General features: G+C 39.2%; 1 protein-coding gene across 9 annotated transcripts in view; it reads left to right on the top strand.

Moving 5' to 3' along the window:
- kaznb (kazrin, periplakin interacting protein b) overlaps positions 1-20,936 on the top strand; it is a 106,935-nt gene extending 85,999 nt beyond the window's left edge. For 5 of the 9 annotated variants that reach the window (XM_051413903.1, XM_051413904.1, XM_051413906.1 and 2 more), the window contains 13 exons: positions 7,252-7,443; positions 9,689-9,825; positions 10,274-10,444; positions 11,866-12,046; positions 12,218-12,351; positions 13,430-13,553; positions 16,207-16,397; positions 16,523-16,641; positions 17,204-17,435; positions 17,695-17,796; positions 18,057-18,223; positions 18,408-18,498; positions 19,489-20,936. In XM_051413903.1, coding sequence (XP_051269863.1) covers positions 7,252-7,443; positions 9,689-9,825; positions 10,274-10,444; positions 11,866-12,046; positions 12,218-12,351; positions 13,430-13,553; positions 16,207-16,397; positions 16,523-16,641; positions 17,204-17,435; positions 17,695-17,796; positions 18,057-18,223; positions 18,408-18,498; positions 19,489-19,650 — 2,003 coding nt within the window. In that variant the 3' untranslated portion in view covers positions 19,651-20,936. Of the gene's footprint in view, positions 1-7,251; positions 7,444-9,688; positions 9,826-10,273; positions 10,445-11,865; positions 12,047-12,217; positions 12,380-13,429; positions 15,136-16,206; positions 16,398-16,522; positions 16,642-17,203; positions 17,436-17,694; positions 17,797-18,056; positions 18,224-18,407; positions 18,499-19,488 lie in introns of those variants that run through there. The other 4 variants (XR_007886373.1, XM_051413908.1, XM_051413909.1 and 1 more) reach the window with 4 other exon arrangements.
- Positions 20,937-21,815: the final 879 nt, after the last annotated feature.

Here is a 21,815-nt window from a genome sequence, read left to right as displayed (position 1 = left end):
GCACGTACTTGATCATAAACTAAATTACAAGACAGACTGAAATTTTGAATGTCTGTTCATGGCAATCCATCCAACATGGACGAGACATTTCAACGAAAACCAGAAATGTAAACATGGTGGCGCTTTCTCTGGGCACAAACTGTATGCCAGTGATTCAATGTTGAGATATGGACCGACAGAACAACATTGTAATCATAGAGCCACTTCGCTAGCGTGGCTAAAAACAAAAGATAAGATGTGAGACAAGAGCATATCTTGAAATAGATGGTTCATGTTGATAAGTGCTATCCATGTTTCAAACATATTCTCTCCTGTGCAGAATAATTCTCGAGACAGATATATGAGGAAGCACTCGTCAAAGACTCATCGTCTATCCATAACTTGTAGGGTTTATTTCAGTCTATCCACGCTCTATTTTTCTTGCCTGTCAAGGCTACAGTGTTACCTGCATGATGAGTTTAATCAAGAGCTGAAGCAGACTGCTGTCTTCTCCCAGAGCAATCTCAACTGATCTTTATACTGTAATTAGTGGAGGCCAGAGCTCAGCAGACATATGCTCCTCTCATAATACAGTGCAGAAATAGCCAGATGTGAGCAGATGTGCACATACACATGCACGCCCACACAAACACAAATCAAGTAATCCAGCAGCAACGGGGGGAGATACTTCACTGCACGGACTAATATAATGATGAGTATATGCTCATAACGGATTAGATAATATTACATGATGCTACGAAGCTGCTGTTTGCCTTCTGGTGTTCATTTTCCCCAAACGCAAAGTACAGCAGTGTAGTGGCTTTTCATCTCTGCATCATCGTCTCAGTTTCATAAAGGCTTGTCTGTACTTGATGAATTAGAAAATGTTTAACCTTACCTTGATTAGATTTATTGCTTAATTAATTGATAGACATTTAACCCATCAGGTAAAATTGTGATAGACCCGCATACGTAATTGCAGAACAAAATAACATGCAACATACAACATAGGTTCACCCTATGAAAGTACTTTACTGGTCTGTGGAGCCTCAATTGACCAAGATGCCATTTAATGAAGTGAATTGTATCTGTAAAGTTTATAAAGGAATTGAGAGACTAACCTTTAGCGTGCTTTTATTGAAGTTGTTGGAACTTTTTTATTAGTGTTATTTTGCCCAGCAGGCATCTTTAAGTCTGGTTTCAGTGTGTAGTTAACACAGAACAAACAAAAGCTTACATTAATGTCATATCCCAGGACTGATAAAAATACACAACTTAATAATTCATGTTACTGTAAAGCAGAAATTTCATGAACAACCGTGTTCATGTATAAGTAAGTCATTTAGGTACAAAAGGAAGATGTGACTTAATGTGTCACTGAGGTAAACATAAGCAGGGACTAATTTGGTCCAGTGGTCATCATATCATTCAGCTCACATGTGGTTACAGAGACGTGGTGCTGGCTCGCTTCCCCTCAGGGAGGCTGTCAGTTTGAGTCAACACAATCAACTGCATTGCAGGTACAAACTTATGTAATGTTTCCCATTTCACAGGAAGCCTCTGAGCAGGACGCGGTCCTGGGAAACATCTTTTGATGTTTTCATTACTTTATTCTCTGTAAGGTTTATCAATAAGAAGAGCTTATGAAAGAATAGTTTATTAGGAGGCTTTGATGAAGCATTTGGAAGACTTTCCTTGTTGTTTTCAAATAGCTCTGCTCATATCAGCGAGTTACAGAAAGGCTTTTGTTGTATTGCCGGTTTTTCCACAGTGAACATTTGTCATATTGCTTGTAATTTTGTTGAAAGAAAACTTTGATATAGGTATTCTTATGCTTACTGATTTCATTATTTTCTGCATAGTAATTTGTGTGAGAAATGCACCTTTAAATGACGTTGCTTTGATGTCCTGCAGTATTAGCTGTACCCACTGCAATGCTACAGCAGAAAATCTCTCAGCACTTTCTGTAGAAAGCCATTACTGTTTTCATCCTTTAGCTCCAAGTCTCCTGAACACACACACACACACACACACACACACACACACACACACACACACACACACACGCACCGACGCCTCTCCACCTTATAGATAGCATATTATAGCTGTGCACCAATGCCACAGGAGCCAACAGGGACGAAGAAAACAGTGAGTCTGCAGCAAAACTCCTTCAGGCTTTATTTTCAAATACTCTTTTATATACTATATTTAACACATTTACTGATAATGATAATATTAATTTCCAAACCTCTGGAACGGTGTTTCTTAAACTTTTTACACCACGTACCACCATTATGACCGACTTGCAGCATCGGCCGACCATATTCATCTGTTGACAGTTCGCACTGGAGGCTGGTTTATTCTTAATAAGATTATTTATTGTTGACTGCTGTTGAATCCTGAAAGGAACTAGTTCAAGAACCAGAGCTAATCTGATGGAGAAAGGGTACTCCTGATCTGTGCTTCTCTTCCTAATAGTTCCCGTTTAGAGCCATGATTGCAGTGTTTTTGAACCATTCATTTTACCTCTGCTTACTATGTTGTCATCATATTTTAGTTTGAAAACTAACCATGGATGTATGCACGCGCTACATGCATGAATGATATTGGAACAAAACTATTACAAAATTACATTTTAGTACTTTCATTCAAAGTATTTTGATATAATTATATCTTTTTAAATAATAAGAAATAATTATAAGAAAAATCAAGGTGAAGCTTTTACCATGTTTGTCTTCTGCACAAAGAAGCAGATTGACAGCATATTGTCATATCTTAAACAGCAGCTTGCTAACATGTTTGTTTCTTGGAAGCTGAAGCTGTTAAACCAGGCCCGTGCAGCACTCCTGTCCCACCTTGACCTATCTGTCACACAGCTGCAGTGTATGGTTACGTTACCGTATATCGTTATTTACAAGGTCAGTACTGCTGCAAGAAAAACAAGGCCTGATAGGAAAACAACAATGATAGGAATGAGTTGAAAGCATGGTTTGAACTTTTGGTAAAGCCTTATGAAGGTTCAGCAGGTATTTTTATGCTTTTGACTCCTCTAGTGTCCAACAAGACAGTATTGATATGATGTGGTTGTTCACATGAGTCTTCTTTTAAAAATATAGCTTTAAGAGGACACTTACGACCGCGCTGTAGGTCTACATGCAATAGTGAAGATGTAAAATAGTGTGTGACCTTGTTATTCAACTATCAGTTACTGTACCTGAGAGATTAGAGGAGAGGGAAAGGCAGAATCATTGCCTCTGGCTTTGTCTTGGACAGAAATAGCTGAGTGGAATCACTGTATTAACTAAAATTACACAGATTTGAATTGTCAGGGAGATTGAGGTGGAAAAGTGACAGCCATGCACATCATAACTCCTCAGGGCAGAATAGTTGGCTGCTGTCACTGCATTTTTGACACTCTTCTCAATCGACACCATATTATTTTCACGGTTTTTGCTTTCAAATAAACTATGGTCCATTGACCCAGTGTTCTTTATTGTGTTTTATAGGAAATTGTATCGAAGTTAAACGGCCAGTTAACCCAAATTAGAAATATATATATATATTGTTACTTACTCTTTAGAGGTATCCAGCCATGCAGATAGTTGTAGTTTTGTTCGGGTCCAGGTTTCCAAGATTTGATTTCTACTGTTTGTGGAACTCACATCATTAGGAATAAATATTTAAAAAATTCAGCAGATTTTTACTGGAACTACTCACTATAAAAATGTTCACAGTGATGTCCGTGGACTATCCAGAGTAACAGGGACGTTGTTTATGGACAGAGATGTTGCCCTTTAAGTTTTTTAATGAAACTATTCAGAACTTAAACAGTCATAATCAATTGAGTCGTTTTAATTCAAATATTCCAAAATATTCCTAGTTGTAGCTTCTCAATTTTAGATATTTTACTGCTTTTTTCAATTTATGTCATTGTAAATGGAATATCTGGGTTTTGGACTTTGGGTTGTACAAAACAAGACATTTGAAGATGTTACTTCATTCCCTGTGATTGTTGTCACGATTTTCCGACATTTAAAAAACATAAAACCAAAACTATTTGCACTGATAGTAAGACAATGTATTATATTAACAGATTTTTGTTATTTGGTTGAGCTGATCCTTTAAGCCTTTGAATGCTGAATTAATAAAACACCTGAAGGCATTTTAGTAAAAAAAAAAAGCTTACAATACTCATACTCATACTCATACAATGTAGGAAGCACTGTCACTGGTTGAGATCAGGCAAACCTACTGACTTTCTCTTTCCAAGAGTTTGTCAGTTCACTTGCTGTAAAATTGGAAAGTGATTGTTTAATGATGAGAGCCAATCAAGACCGAGTCCACTTTGGATGCACAGTGAATATTTATTCTGACACTGATTTTAAAATAGAATGAGTTTTTGTCCAATAAAAGCAATAACTTTAAATATAACTTCCCATCCAAACTCAATATTCCAACACGGCTCACTTTAAGCATCTTTGATCATTCATGTATATAAATTGGTTCACTTTAATCCTGCATACGGTTCATAGGAGACTAGTTCAGGTCTTTGATCACCAATCCACACATTTCCAGCCTCTACTTCACCTTTGCAAGCATAGAACGTTGCCTCTGCTTTCTCTCTTAAGCTTAATCATGAACCAACAGCCACTGTGCACACATCTCTCGCTGTGTGTGTGTGTGTGTGTGTGTGTGTGTGTGTGTGTGTGTGTGTGTGTGTGTGTGTGTGTGTGTGTGTGTGTGCTGACTTGTGACAGCTCTGCTATGTGAGGGAAAAGGGACAGGGAGTGATGGCCTGGTCCTGGCTGGCTTTGATGGACAGTCTAACGTGAGGCTTGGATGAGAAGTTAATTGAATGGGCCACTGCTGAAAAAGAAGAAGAAGAGTAGGCTCTTCTTCTTCAGTGGGAGGACTCTAATAGCTTGGCCGAGCTCACTGCACAACCACTCAAAGGTCAAAGGTCAGAGAGCTGAGAGTGTCCAGATCATCACATAGCACATAGACTGCAGTGTATGGTTTATATGATCCTGTCAAGTTAAATTGCTTTTTAGATTGCAAGGAAAAAAAGTGTATGCGGATGTAAATCATCGGTTTGTGTTTATGAGTGCAGTGGATGCAGCTTTTACTCCGGTCAGTGTGCAGTGAAGTAGCTTTTGGGCCCCTCCACACATGCTCAGGGAAGATCTTGGGAAGTTTTCTTTGCCTCGATTTGACCCCAATTTGAGGCGAGCAAACCTGAAAGTGGAAAAAGTCTTTGAGTGTGTTTGTGTATACTTTAGCTTGTGTGTGTATGTTTGTGCATCTGTGTGTGACGGGATGATGCTGGGAATTAATGCAATATTGGATTTTTCCCGTGAATTATACACGTCTCACTAAACCCGCTGTAAATACTCCTCAAGACACAATTGTAACACAGTTTTTGACCTAGCAGTTGACTAATGTTGCTTGGGTGATGCTATGTCATACTAAGCTATTAAAATATTTATAGATTCACCGTAAATAAAGGGAAAAGTTCCAAATTGGCTAATTTGAGAACAAATTATCTGCTCAACACAACTGCTGTGACTGCTAAGTTGACAGCCAACTACAAGAGTGGATCAACCTTCACGTCACAGCAAGAGCAACTGATCATTTAAAAAGCCTGTTTAGAGTTGCAGATTAAGCTGAACACAGCAGGGCACCTCGAAAATGCTTCACTTCTGCAACACTTCTGTCCGCTGGCTTCAAGTGCAGCAGCTCGGCTCCCCACGACTAATATAGGAGAGCCTGTAGGTAAACAGATGAATAAGCGGATTTAGGCTGCAAGAAGGCCTGGAAAGATTGCTCTCTCAGGGAAACAAACTCTTTTTGTCACATGCAGCACAGAGCTGCCCGGTGTGTTTCCATAGTCCTGAGTCGACAGAGACCGATGGACTGTCCCTTCCTCTCTTATCGGAGCTGCTGCAGCCCTACAACGTCTGGCTGCAGGCCTGCAGAGACCTTCTCTCTTTTTCTCTCAAAGTCACACACACATGCACACTAACACACACATACATACTTTGTTGCATCCACACTTGCTCTTGAATTTTACATAGTTTTACATGGAGTCTTATATGGATCTGCATAACATTAAGGGCACACTCTATTTTTTTTGTTATATATTTGCTAGCCACATTGTGGGTCGGTCGGTCAGTCCAACACTTTGGTCCAAACAGAAATATCTCAATAACTATTTGATGTATTGCCATGAAATATTTTGCAGACATTTATGGTGCACAGAGAATGAAGCCTACTGATTTTAGTGATCCATTGACTTTCAGTCAGTGAAACGTGAAACCTCTCAACAACTGTTGGATGGATGGGATGATGGATGCAAATTGATGCAAACATCATTAGGTTCCAATTTGTCCAATAGTTTGGTTAATGACCAATTACCTGCAAAACTAAAGACATTACCATCAAATTCAACTAATCTGCTGATTATTTATATTACTTAAAACAATTAACAACAACCCCCCCCACCCCCTCACTATTATGTTATTGTACTATGCCTTGCTGAACAGCCAAATGCCTTCCAGGGACAAAATAAAGTTAAAAGTTGATGTTTTACTCTTATGTGTGCAATATAAATCATTATGACATATTGTTCCTCTGTTGCTGGTATGAATTCCCCTCACTGGACTAAAATTCAACCCCTGAAAGACCTCTTCTAATCTATTTCCTCTATTCTGTCCTCATCCTGTCTATTAGTTCACTGTGTCCTCTTCTTTTCCTGCTCCTGTTTGCTTGCCTGTTGTCCCCGAGGGTTGGGAGTCGTTTCACAGCGGATAGAAAATACAGCACTGAGGAGCACGGCTCAAGTGTGTGTCACTGATATTTTATTAAGTCTTATCAGACTGCTGTCTCTCACTTGCCCACTAACCTCTCTGGAGTCTGTCACTCAGCATTTATCTGAATTTCTTAAACACCTGTGGCCACAACTGAGGCGGAGCTGTGAGTCTTAAGGGGGTTTGATGTGTTGACTTGAGCCTGTATTTTATCACGTGCTGTATAATCACATCCTCCTGCTTTAATTCCATATACTTCCTGCTTTATTTTTTTTACCTCCTTTTGGTCCTTCTTGTGTCTTCTTCTTGATTTTTACTCTCCTTCAGTCTTCCTTCTGCTTCTTCTTATTTATCTATTTCTCATCTGATTTCATGTTCTCCCTCAGTCCTGCACTGTCAGGTTCCTCATTCCAGTTCTGCATACCTTTAAATTCCCCCAAACTCTCTCTCTCTCTTTCTCCCTCAGTGTTGTTGCGTGAGGAGGTGGCCCAGCTTCAAGAGGAGGTCCACCTGCTCAGGCAAATGAAGGACATGTTAAGTAAGGACCTGGAAGAAACCCAGGGAGGCTGCTCTGCCAATCTGCTCTCGGCCACCGAGCTCCGTGTGCAGCTGGGTGACAAGGAGCAGGAGTTGGACCGTGCCAAGGAGGCCTTACAAGGTGAGGAACCCAGACTGGGCGTCTTGTTGTTGCACCTAATCCACCAGAGTTGCTTCTTTCAAACAGCTAGTTAGAATATATACAGCAAATACAGATGTCAGAGATTTTAGTTTCTCCCTTTTTATAGTTCAAGCAAGAATGTGTTGTAACTAAATTAAATCTCACCCATAAACAATTATTATAGTAGTAGTATAGTAGTTAGTTAGGTGTTATTTATGTGTCACGAGAAACATTTCCCACATGGAATTACAGGACATCAAAACAAGACCTCTTATGGTAACACATACACAGTAAAACCAAAGGAAAAACATCAGTTATACATCATTATATGTACTTCTATTTGCTGTCAAATCACAAATTCGATGAGGAATAGTAAAAGAAAAAAAAGAAATGCTACAGGCTAAAGGATAAAATACCTTTTTCCTCATCTCCCAGGTTTTCTCTAAGAAACTGGCTAAGTTAAATGTTGTACATTGAATTCTAAATTCTCAAAGTTATACATTCATTACTTACCCTCGATATCAAGGATGCCAAACAATTAGATGAAAATATGTCCATCAAGCCTGCTTCCACTTCTACATTCAGTGCGCGTTAAGATATCAGACTCATTGTTGTGAAATATCCTGTTCTAATTGGACTGACATATGTTGTTTATTTCTAAATGTTCTTTGACTTATGTTCAACAAACAAGAATAAATCATTTAAACAGAACATATTCAAGTCAAACACATTCCCCAGTTGATTTTCTGAGCTGACTCTGTCTTTGTGCATCATCGTTTAAAAAAATCTATTATAGTTTTTATCTGACTCAAGACAGTATTGTGTGGTTCTCAGTAAAAAAGCACAATAGAAAACAAAATGACATTTTCAAATCTGTTACAAACACTATTACAAACCCTCTTTTATTTCTCCAGAGTACAGTTTCAGCACTGAGTCGTAAAATACCTGTGGCACTCGCTTCTAAGATAAATTAAATGAGACACAATTCTCTGTACCATATTTCATCATCATAAAATATACGCAGTTGTGATTTAGTCCACTGACACTGACATTAGCCCACTGTCCATTACTCTCAGCAAACAAAAAGAAAAGTTGTGCCAAAAAAAATGATTATGATCTTCATAATACATTTTATGGTAAATGTCTGACCAGCATTTGTAAACCAATTCTGACTTGTATGTACCAAAGGGTTTAAATGTGTGCACACAAATGACAACTGTGTAATTTCCTACACACAAGATACTATGTATGTATATGTGAATGTGTTTTGACACATTCAGTCTCAGAAATGGGTGTCACCCCCGATGAGCAGCCAAGTAGACTCCAGGTTCACCTCATTTTAATCAACATCCATTAATCATGTCACAGAAGCTTTACTCTGAAATATTAATGTGGTATTGATGTTGACTGGAATATGATGCTGATTATGTAGTATTGGATTGTTTTCATTTATTGTATCAAAACAAATCCAACTATTTTATTATGCAATTCAACAGTTCCCATCTTTGGGAAAGGAGTAGAAAAGGATTATTGCAACAAAAATAAAAGAGGGGAATCCAAAAAGGCACTTGTGTATTTGGTTTGGTTAAACACAAATGCTATGCATGGATCTCTGCTCTGCTCCGAGAGATGCAAGTGGTAAACTGCAAGCTCGTAAACTGTGTTGTGTAACTGCTGCAAAACAGGTTTGAATGTTGAGTTTAAGGCTGAACGTTGACATGAGGAATGCTTCCAGAGTGATACATATGAGCGCAGTTATGAAAAATACAGGTTCCAGTCTTGGCTCTCCATTGAGCAGAGACTCTCAGGGAAGCATTGTTATTTTTTTCTTGCAAAGAGCCCCACTAGTTGCATCATGGCTGATGAGTTATCTCTGCAAGAGAATGAAGTTGAAAGAAATCTGATCCAAATGGTCTTCTCAGGGATGAGTCTCCACATGCCAGCCGAAACTGTTTCATGTATGAATGAATAAGTGCCACTGTGCCACTTATCTTTTGAGATGATTACATCATTTTCTCAGACAAAAACAGAAAAAACAAAACTCCAGCAGCAGCCCCCTATTAACAGAATACATAGTGTCACCTAGTGGTTCCCTGGTGCAATGGCAAAGCTTTGTTTCTGGTTTAGAGGCAACCAAATCTCACTGAAATATTCTATTTGTTATGTTCATTTTGACAGCTGCTCCTTGTTGTACATATATATGTGCTGCTCAGTGTGTGTGAATATTTTGTGTTGTGTTTTACAGCTATGAAAGCTGACCGTAAGCGTCTAAAAGTGGAGAAGGCAGACTTAGTGAGTCAGATGCAGCAGCTGTACACAACACTGGAGAGCAGAGAAGACCAGCTGCGAGAATTCATACGCAACTATGACCAACACCGAAAGGTAACACCAACCCAGCCGGTTTGTCAGTGTTAGCTTAGTGCAGATATATCCTAATTGGTGAAATGCCAAAAGCATGTCTGAAGCAATTTGGAAACAGTGTCTCCATTACAAAGTTTTGCCACCAGAGAACAATTAAGCATTTTATAGGATAACATTAAGGAATTGTTTACAACACACTACAATGTAGTTGTAAGCAGATCTGTATCAGATATACAAGTGTTTAACAACATTTCTTACTGTTACCTCTAAAATGGCCTGTCTCACAGTGTCTTCATGTGTCCACCCTTTTAAGAATACAAGTTTTGAAATAGATTATAACAGAAGCTGTGAAATGCTCCTTGACTCAAAAGTGGAGCCCCATTCATCATACAGAGTGAGTTTGGCGGAGATTAACCATGCCGTTGTGTGTGTGTTTGTGTGTGTGTGTGTGTGTGTGTGTGCTCGTCAGGAGAGTGAGGATGCAGTGAAAGCCCTGGCCAAGGAGAAGGACATGCTGGAGAGAGAGAAGTGGGACCTGAGGAGGCAGACCAAAGAAGCCACAGAACAGGCCAACATACTGCGTTCTCAGATGGACATGAAGGAGAACAGGGTCAAAGAACTGGAGGCCGAGCTCACCATGGTGAGTCACCCGGCACGTGGACACAGTCACAACTTTGTTAAATTAACTCAAGCACATTGGTGTGACCTTAGCATCATTATCTGGTATGTTTGGCGTAAATGCAAACAAGGTGTGGGTTTAGCAATCCCGTCCCTGTATTCATATCAGTTCAAACACATGCAGTAAGCTGCTCTGCTGTATATCCTCATCCCTTCCCTCTCTCAAAGCATTAATTCTTTCTCCGGGCTGGAGAAGAAATTCATGCCTTTTTTCTCTGTGTTGCCGTGTCAGTCCCTCTGCGGTACAGTTGTCAGTCTGCGTGTCATTAATCTCGCTCCTCCCTCGGCAAGTCACAACCACCCACGGATCCTCACATCAAGCTGCATCACAGATCAGATTTGTTGGTACATCAGTGCCAGAGCTGCATCGCTGTCAAGCAGCCAAACCACAAAATATATTTCTACCTTCTCTTTCTTCTTTCCCTTCTCTATTTAAAATTGTATTGTTTCCAACGATTTCCTTTACGACTAAATGGATGTCCACTGAATGCCCTTTCAGAGGCTTCCAATAATAAAATTCTGTGAAAAACATCTGAAATGGACCATTTTTAAGATGCTGTATTAAAATATTGGCTCTTGGTAAAGAGTAAAACTGCTGTTATTGATTTTTTGTTGTTGCTGTTGGCAATAATCCCATGAAAAGACCAAAACCAATAATGTGTTTGTCCATCACTCAATAATTCCCTACCTTTCTGTCGTAGGGTAAATATATTGGGTTTTTTTTAATAAATATTGTCCTAAAACGGATGGGCACTTTAGCTTTTAGCAAAAATCACTCAACCATCAGTAAATAGTATATTTGTTGGGAACTGTTTTCAGCAGCGGATTTATTCACATTTGGTGCTGTAGTGACTATTTACAACAGCAGGTCGGTGAATGTGGGAATGACTCAAAATAAAATGCTACGTGGTTTCATAGTAGTGAAGGAACATGTCACCCAGTGCTACAGTGTGGCCCATTGATGTCTTGAACAACAATGGAGCTCTAAAGCACAAAGGAATATCAAGCTTTGCCTACACAGGCAATATTTGTAGGATCAGTTGTTTTGTGTCCTGATGGGATTTGTTGACAATAAGAAGAAATGATCATCCTTTAAATATAAAGATCCCATATTTAGTTGTGTAGTGTATCGTGCACGGGGGTGTAAATGCACACATTCACACATACAGTGCCTATGTGAGTTTATGTGAGAGCCACAAGAGACACATTTATTTATATGGCACATTTCATTCACGCAATTAAAAGTGTTTTACGTAGTGTATAACAGACATTAAAACATACAGACGAATACAGAACTTAAACCAAAGGAATAATTACCAGAATGAAGAGTGTTTGTTTTACTTTCAGCTCACGCTCAGTTTCTGTTTCTTGTGTGTTTTCCAGGCAAAGCAATCTTTGGCCACTCTAACAAAAGATGTACCGAAGCGCCATTCATTGGCCATGCCTTCAGAGCCCGTGGTGAATGGCAGTCAGGAGTGGGTGATGCAGGCCGACCTGCCGCTCACTGCCGCCATCCGTCAGAGCCAGCAGACCCTCTACCACGGACACACCACGGACAGACAGGGTAGGTTCTATTATCTGATCTGCTAGTCTCTGTGCTGCTTGGTGCTGCTTTTACAGACTCAACATACTAACAGAGGGTTTTCTGGAGGTGCTTCATACTAACTGTGGGAATTTTTCAACCTGTGTGAATATGTGTGTGTACGTATTGTGTGTGTGTGTGTGTCACATTCAGCTGTGGTCAGGATCAGCCCTTGCCACTCTCGCCAGCCCTCTGTCATCTCTGACGCCTCGGCGGCTGATGGGGACCGCTCATCCACACCCAGCGACATCAACTCACCTCGTCACCGGACCCACTCCCTCTGCAATGTAAGAGCTGCCTGGCCCCCTGGACCAAGTAATCACACCTCCACACTTTTCTATAAGTACCTCCCTCCTCTTTGTCTTCTCCTGCTTGTGTCTGTCCCTCTGTTCTGTCGGCCTGCTGGGTGTCAGCCTGCCTGCTTGGTGGTGGTGGTGATGTTATTTTGCATTTAACTTACTTCAAAGTAATAGTTTGACATTTTGGGACATAGATATATGAAGCTACAGCCAGCAGTTAGTGTAGCTCAGCATAAAGAAAGGAAATAGGGGAAAACAGCGAGCCTGGCCATGTCCGTAGGTAGCAAAATCGTACCAACATACAAGCACATCTTGTTTGTTCAATTAGTACAAAAACCGAAGTGGAAAAACTGCAAGTTATGGTGTTGTGGGAGTTTATCTGGTGGACTAATTCTCCACTGGGAGCAGTAACTTCCTGGTTTCTTGTTGAGGTTGCCAGGCAACCACCAGAGGCAGAGGCCAAAATGCAGTCAGCCACATGATCCACCATAAAACCCCCTTATTGTTTCTTTTACGCATTGGTTTCTGAACACATCAAACAAAGATATAACGTGTAAATTAGTGAGTTTAAGATCAGGGGCGGGACCTGAGGGGTTGTCAGTAGGCTTTTACATCACTGTGACGATGGGCCATCCATAGATGGAGGCTCTTTAGAGTTACAGATAACAGCTATTATTAATAGTATAGAATATTTAATGTTGTTTTGCCTTCTTTTTCGCACTGAATCAACAATATAACTAGTAATAATGCGCAGTTCATTAATTGCCAAGAACCCTGTCTTGAGTCTTAACACATTTTTATTCATTTACATTTACAAACGTGACCCTTCCTTGTTAGTGGGTGGATTTTGTCCCCTTTTGACAGAGCCAGGTTAGCCGTTTCCAGTCTTGCAAACCGGCTGCTGGCAACAGCTTCATATTGACTGAAGAGACATTAGAGTATCAATCCTCTCACCTAACTCTCTGTAAGGAATTGATTAAGTTTCCCAAAATGTCCCTCTACTGCTTTAACTGAGCTGTATGAGAGGATGAACCTATAAGCTTCCTGTTTCCTCTGCCCTGTTCAGTCCATGGAGGACCTCGAGGACCAGAAGCGTAAGAAGAAGAAGGAGAAGATGACTCTGGGATCCCTGTCACGGGTGTTCGCTCGGGGCAAGCAGCGCAAGTCAATGGACCCCGGCCTGTTTGATGGTACAGCCACCCCTGATTATTACATAGAGGAGGATGCCGACTGGTGATGCTGAGAGCGTGAACGTGTGTGTGTGTGTGTGTGTGTGTGTGTGTGTGTGTGTGTGTGTGTGTGTGTGTGAAATTTGTGTGGATATCCACCTGGCTTTAACTGTGTGTAATGAGTGTGTGTGTGGGTATGTCTGGAGGGGGGAGGGAGGATTTTAAAAGAATAGCCTAAATGAGACTGCTATGCCCATAAATGTACAGTATATTACTCTTAAATTGTATGTTTGTAAATTAGATATATATTTATAGATGTACATGTATGCATATGTATATATGTTTACATGCATATAAATATATACATGGGGTTATTATTATGTGTAGACATGTTTATGCTGTATTATCTTCAAAATGTCTAAATGTTTTATGTTTTTTTTATAACTGGAGACTTGAAGGACTGCTGTTCATATGTAAATAGGAGTTATTGTGAAACTAGTGTTTTTACTGTAAATGTCATTTGGCTTTTGTTACTTTACAGTTGATTTTATCATGCTTTGCAACATTGATTTCATAGTTTCTTCTTGTTTCCAATCTTACTTGGCTCATTTCTCTCTATAGAGGAGAGGATATTCTCTGATTGGCTTAAAAAATTAATCTCTCGGAGGTTTATTGGCCAAATTCTGTTGTTTCTAACTGCTTGTTGATATAAAAAATAGTACTTTGTTTGAGAGATATTGCTGGTGCAGGATTGTCATCTTGTTTATTTTATACATTGTGGCTCACAGTATTTGCTGATAAAACATATCACAATGTGGGCAGCCGGGAGTTGAGGTCTCCTCATCCATTTTATGCTAAAAACTATATTCTCAGTTACTATAATTAATGACTGGCTAGCAAGGGTCTTAGAGTCAGTCTTCCCTAAGAAAATGTAATTGCACAGACCTGAATGCACAAACAAAAAAAATTTACAGTGATGCATATTCAGGCACACCTCTCACCTGCTGTTGAAACCATGTGCAAGTGCCAAAGGTTAAATGTCATCTTTAGAAAATCTGCGTATCATTCTGTCACTGTTAGCGCTAGCCTCGTAACATTGTTTGTCTGACTCATTTCTTACTGAGAGCTATCTAACATGTGCCAACATGTGACGAAGGAATGTGCATGATCCCTCTGTGTTGCTTTGATTATATGTTCATTCATTGCCAATCAAATTAATAATCTCCACAATCCTGTGTTGCTCCTGTGTTGCCTTTTCCCTTTTATCGAGTTATCTTTCCTGCATTATGAATGCACGGCCCCTTTTATTTATTTATTCTTTTTTTTTTGCTGTTTTTGTTTTGCTTTCTGTAGAATCCCTCCTCATTTATTGCAAATGTGGCTCTAATAATTATATGTCAAATGCTTTGTAATTAAGGAGATGTTCCATAAAAGATTAAAATTTATTGAAGTATTTTATTTAAAAAATAAGACAAACAAGAGTTAACTTCAAATATTTATCTGCTGCAGATGTTGCAGCCAGATGTTGAGGAGGTTTTAGCATTTTCAAAATGAATTATAATTGAAATGAAATCTTATTTTAAAAATAAAACTAGTAACTGAATACATCCTATGTGGCAGTTTTCTGTTCCATGAGTAATCTTGTTCTTGTGTCCCAGTCTAACGTGTCTCTCCCTCTCCTCCTGCCATTTCTAATGGCAACTCTCTCCTGCCAGTGAGTAACTCCTCATCTGTGATTACCAGCTGTCTGTTTCTGCACTCTGGGATTATTCATATGACTCAGGTCCATTGGAAAAAAATCAAGTTTGTGTCATTTTTTTTGTGGAAACTCTTTTAAAAGAGATGGTGGACTTTGCATGCAGCATTTCTGTCAGCATGTGGGGACGAATCAGGTAAACACACTTCAGTTCATCCTGGATTCGTCGGTTCAGTGTGAATCCGTGTTTTCCTGTGGTTGAGATGAGCAGTTAATGGGCAGAAGCATGATGTTTTATGAATAATCCCTGTGTCTCTAATACATTATCCTAATGGTCTAAAGTCCCCTCATAATCATCAGATACCTAGTATTTTAACAACTTTACTAAACACGGTACTGTAGTATTAGAAGTTGAGGGACTGCTATACTCTCATGAAAGAAATAAATAGGTTGTTTATCTTTTGAATTTCAACACCATTTCAGGTTTAGATGAACCCCAATCCTGTAGTTTTGTTAATTTAAAAAAATATGTACATTTATTTTAACCTTCCAATATAGTCTAGTTCATTCAAAGACACAGGAAGTGTAGCTCCAGTGAATTATTTTGGCTCCATCTAGTGGTCATATAGTGCGATTGCCAAACATTTTATGTCAATATTGGTAAAAGGAAAGGGTTGAAACTATTTTCCATGCAGTTGACTAATGACTCTGACTTGATTGATATTAGTAAACACAAGAAGAAGCCATAAAGGCATATTTCTATTGTTGCTATAGAAAAGAGATTCTGGCATTTAGTATAACATCCAGTTTCTTGCTTCATATGGTTAAACACTGATGTGGAGGTGTATTTTTGATGCAAATACCCTCCAGTTCTGATGTTACTCTGTCTCTAGATGAGTCATTTTTTTGATTTCCATATCCCTCTGACCCTGAACCCCCTCCTGTATGCCACACCATAACTTCTCCTGACCAATCCAGACTCTGACAGCCTCACACAGCAGAGCCTGTCTGATGGAGAGGAGCAGCTGGACCGCCTCCAGCAGGCGGAGCTCACTCGAAACACATGCATGTCGCTGTGGAGGGCAGGTGCAGTCCAGGCCTGGCTGGAGGTTGTTATGGGAATGCCCATGTACACTCGAACCTGCTCAGAGAACGTCAAAAGTGGCAAGGTACACCTTCTGTGCTTCTATTGCTGTTTGTTTGCTTTGTGCTTGAGGGTGGGGTGGGGTTTGAGCAGATGGGGATATTTAGATGCTGTTATTGTCTGATAATGAACTGGATTTGTGTTTTTTAGGTGCTACTTGGCCTGACAGATGAGGATTTAGAGCTGGGTCTGGGTATCAGTAACCCAATTCATCGCAGGAAACTAAGACTGGCCATTGAGGATTACAGGAGAGCTGAAGGGGACCAAGGGTGAGCAGCAGCTAACAAAAATAATTGTTAGTTGTTTGATAAAAAAGATAATACTTTTTAAAGTAAGTTTAATATTACTGATCAGCAATGGCAGGTAACTAAGTACATTTACTCAGTTTCATTACTTACTTTCATGTAATTAAGTACAAATTTGAGGAACTTCCATTTCATGCCACTTCTACTCCGCTGCAATCCAGACTGTTGTGTTCTTTTTATTTCACTATATTTACTGTATTTGACAGCTCTAGTTACAGGACACGCTGCAGATTAAGATTAAAATATGATGAGTTTATTAAATATGATGTATGGTTGTTAAACCACCCAACAGCGTATAAAATAGTTAAAATGATCGCCATCTGGACCAGAAGCAAGCTGCAACAGAAAAAATCTATAAAGAATAAAAGACAATTTTTTTGCATTAGGAGTATTTTTACTTTGACACTATAAGCACATTTTGTAACTTATATACTTTATATATAACATTTGAATGCAGGCAGTATTTTTACAGTGTGATATTGCTACTTTACTACTTGCTGATCGGTGGTGTATAATCATCTTCTAGACTATCAAAAGCATCCGAGATGGATCATCACTGGGTTGCAACATCATGGCTGAGTGACGTCGGGTTGCCTCAGTACTCCCAGTCCTTCCAGACTCATTTAGTGGATGGGCGAGTGCTGAACTCTCTGAGCCGCAGAGACCTGGAGAGATTCCTTAACATCAGCGACCAGTACCACCAGACCAGTCTACTCCTGGCCATCCAGCTCCTGCAGATGCTCAGTTTCGATAAAGAGGTCAGATTATAGATCTACAGTTACAGTGAGATTCGATGCAAAGCTATCAATAGTGAGTGAAGTCTCCTTAGCAGTTGTTCCTCAATCCCTATTTTACTTACTCAATAAACTGCATGTGATGTCCATTACTATCCACCGTAGCTTGAGGCACAAAGAATCCCGTGCTGCTGCATTATCTCAGCAGGTCCTCGTCCTTCCCTGACCTCTCTCTGTGCCACAGAAGTGCTTCTGCAGTTATCTGTGTGTTCCATCTTCGCAGGCCCTGCAGGCACGGCGGGCAAAATGTGAACACCAAGACCGGGACCCCATTGTTTGGACATGTCACAGAGTAATGAAGTGGATCAGAGACATAGACCTCAAGGTGGGTGGGAGGTCAATTACGGTGTTCCCCTTTTTTCTCTAGAGAATTGTAAAGCAGATCGTAACCAGATAGCACCACTAGTAGTTTCTAAGACTCTAAGAAGAAGGAAAAGAGTGGCATATACACAGAAATGTAAGAAAATACCACAGTGTTGATCCTCAATGACATCTTTTTTCAGTATCCCCTAGGTATTTTTGTAGCTCTAGAGACTAAAACACTATTTCTGCCCACCTCACCTGCATCTGTGTTGTGCTCTTCAGGAGTTTGCAGACAATCTTCAGGGTAAAGGGATTCATGGAGCTGTGATGGCTCTGGACCCGTCCTTTGACACAGATGCCATGGCCAAAGCCCTGGGGATCCCCAGCAACAAACACATGCTGCATCGTCACCTGTATGAAGAGATGAAATCACTCGCTGTCCCTCACAGGTAGATTTAAAAACCCTCAACCATTATATCCTATTTTTAAAGCAACAACTACATCCTTTACAGTTATTTTTTGTCTTAAAGTATGGCCACGTTCTATTGAATCTTGTGAAAATAAATGTGATTGTTCTAAGAATTAAACTAGAATATCATCCACACATAAATGAATGTCTTGTATTCACTGCAGTGAACAGGGCAATGAGGTTATCGGTTCCTCTTCACCCGTGGCTGTTAACCGCTTTGCTGAGGAGAGGATGTCTATGAGAAGATCAGCCAAGGTATAATTTAATTTCATACTTATTATTATTATTATTATTTTAACATGTCAAATTTACCTGGAACATATGTTGCACATATGCAAGTACATTTGTCTTTTGGGGATTTACAATCTGTGCAACATTAAACACCGTCTGTCCTTAGACCCCTGATTTTAAATCACAAACAAAATCACATTACACAGACAATTTGATGACACAATGTCTGATACATAAAAATTATAAAATATATCTTTTAGAGGTGTCTTCGTGGACTAGTGGTTTAAGGCATGTACAATATTCAGCGTCCCTGGTTTGATTCTGGCTGGGTATCTTTGTTGCATACCTCTCTCTCCCCTGACGTTTCACATCTGTCTTCACTTTAACTGTCAAATAATGGCTAGAATGCCAAAAAAAACAAACAAACAAAAGGACAACTGCAGAACATTTTTATTATTATTCTGCTTGACAAAACTATTTGAAACCAGTAGCTGAGAAACCCTAATACAATTAAACTGCTCTACAGCTGAATTAAAGTCTTCTCTCATTTGTTAGAGAATGTTCCTTAATGCAACATGTATCTTTGTCTGAAGAGATGTTGAGGTGGACCGTTCAATTTGGTGGAAGGTTTTGGAGACATTGTTCAGAAATCTGTTTAACTGGTTGTTGCAGCATGGTGTTACAGTGTGTACATTAAAAAGAGGAAAATGCAACTGAAACTGTATTTGTTCACCTAGTATGAAGTCAATGTAATTGATAGTTTTTATGACACACATTCATACCTTGAAGCCCAGTACAACCATATTGAGGATAACTTTAAAGATTAAATTTAAAATGGAAAAGTCAAAGTGAAAATGGCAAATAAACTATTGTTATATTGTTTTTATGGGACAGTTTAACTTTATTATCAGCTGTTAATATTTGACATTTTTAAAAAGGTCAAAGCCCTATTTTGGATTCAACATCTTAAAAGAAATTCCACATTCTTATTTTTATGCCTTTTCATTTTTCCAGAGTCCACTGAGGTTACGTGCAAACAGCCACTCTGTGGAGCGAAGTCTGGGTTTCCACGGCAGCTGCGGCTCTCTGCCCAGAGAGGCCAGAGTTCAGGCGGTTCCTCGGGCCAAAGGCAGCCCGATGCATACCTTCAAGAGTGTTGAAATCACCAACGTCTGAACCAGTCTCCAGACATCGACATCGCTCACGTTGTTACTATTGTTTACATTGTTACTGTATTATAGTTGTTTACTACTGAGAGGGACCTACACTCAGCATACAACCAGACTTTTAACAAGGAAGTTGTCTTAATGGGGGGTGTACCACTTAATTTAGTAATTCAAACATATTACTATTTTGGCCAAAATAAGAATAAGAAGCTGATGTTGTAAATATAATGAAAAGGAACAGAGTCAGTATTGTTTTTTTATATTATAGAAGGATTTAGAATAACCTACAAAAATAACTGAACACAGTGTTGTTCTCCTTTGATGCCTTATATGAAATAGGTCACACAGCACTGCTCTTCTCTTTCAACTATTTCTTTTCAACTATAACGTGTCAGTTAAGTTTTTTTTGTTGTTGCACATGTAAGTGATTAATTCTTCTTGAGGTCAAGGGGAAAAAAAGTAATTATAACTTTCACTGTAGAACTACATATCCACTGTTAACCTTCTGAGGAGACTGTGTTACGTCAGAGGCTACATACATGAGTGAGATGTTTTGGTCGATGCAAGTTAGTCATCACAGATCTTATTATTACTGTAATACATAGTAGACCGTCGTTTAAAATGTGGCAGAGCTACATTTGCCACCAAAATGGCTAAGAGGTACAACTTTTATGACATATTCTAGCATACAAGACAATCTTTAACATGGATTCTGTACTTTTTAAAACTGGTAGTGTTACATAATATAATAATTTAATTCATTTTATTAACAAAATCTAAATATATATATAAGATAAAACATAAATTTAAATGTTGGGTTTTGAAAGTGATAACGTGTAAAGCAAATGGCCTCCACATGTTTATACTGAAGCACTGAACAAACTGTGATACTGCTATACTGTTACTTATATTATGAACTCAAAGGAGAGAATGTAATGGTATATTTTGTACAGTTTAATCATGTTTTATAACACACACTTGTATACAGGTTGCTGTTCCTGAGCATGAAAACAAAAACGAAATGTCACAGAGCCAAACTGTGTGCAGCTGAAAGCCTGGGATTAATCCAAATATTGGAAAACAGGTCTGTCTGCTACTTAATGGGCGTCTCCTCCAGTCAACAAGAGCAAAAGTTGATTAAGCGGGAAGATTAGACTAGTTCAAACCTGTATAGAAATACAAGGGAAGGACTCAAATGGGGTTTGTGTTTATATGACATTTACTGTCTCTCTTCACGCAGTTGTCAGAGCTTCTCATGTATGCCAACATTAAAGCTGAAATTATTGTCAACTACCACACAGAGTATAGGCTCGTTATTGTTATATTTCAAGAAGAATGCATTAAAATCTGTTAACTCTTTAACAAAGGTTGAAAAAACTTCATCAGCTAAAGTTATTATCCGATAAGGTTTGTGGAAAGATATGTGTATTTTTAGTGATGTGCAGTTTTATGATATTTCAAAAATAATTTGTCCCATTAGCTTGTTTACTAGTTTGTTATAATATGTGTTTGAACTGAATAATGCATCACAATTCCTGTTAGTAATTTTTCTTCTCTTCTTTAAATACTTTATTTAACTGCTGTCCGACACACATTCATACCTTGAAGCTGCCCAGTACAACCATACTGAGGATAACTTTAAACAAGATTCAATTTAAAATGGAAAAGTCAAAGTGAAATGGCAACTAAATGGATAAACTATTGTTTTATTGTATTACTCAGGACAATCAGGCCTTAATCAAATAGCAAACAACCACAGTCCCCTCCACTGGCCTCTGAGCAGAGCAGGTGGGGGTTAATGGCTGTGTAGCTCAGGGGTGGTAATGAGGGAAGAGTGCTGCTCTTTCACCAGATTCATCCAGCCCATCCAGTGGTGATAATAATTATAACAATACATTTTATTTATAAGACACTTTACATAAAAACATAAAAGCAGCAAAACAACATCAAATAGTAAAACAATAAAAACACACTAAGACTAAGCTAAACATTAAAAGCAATTTTAAAAAGGTGAGTTTTTGTCAGAGATTTGAATGTTGGAAGGTCGGTACAGTCACGGATGTGTTTGGTGAGAGAGTTCCAGAGGGAGGGGGCAGCTACAGAGAAGGCTCTGTCGCCCCAGGTTTGGTGCTTGGTCCTGGGTGGTGGAGTCAGGAGGTTTGCATCAGATGAGGG

This window comes from Dicentrarchus labrax, unplaced genomic scaffold, assembly GCF_905237075.1.
Source record: "Dicentrarchus labrax unplaced genomic scaffold, dlabrax2021, whole genome shotgun sequence".
Classification (NCBI taxonomy): Eukaryota; Metazoa; Chordata; class Actinopteri; family Moronidae; genus Dicentrarchus; species Dicentrarchus labrax.
Note: the sequence above shows the minus strand (reverse complement) of the source record. Positions and strands in the feature narration are given on the sequence as shown.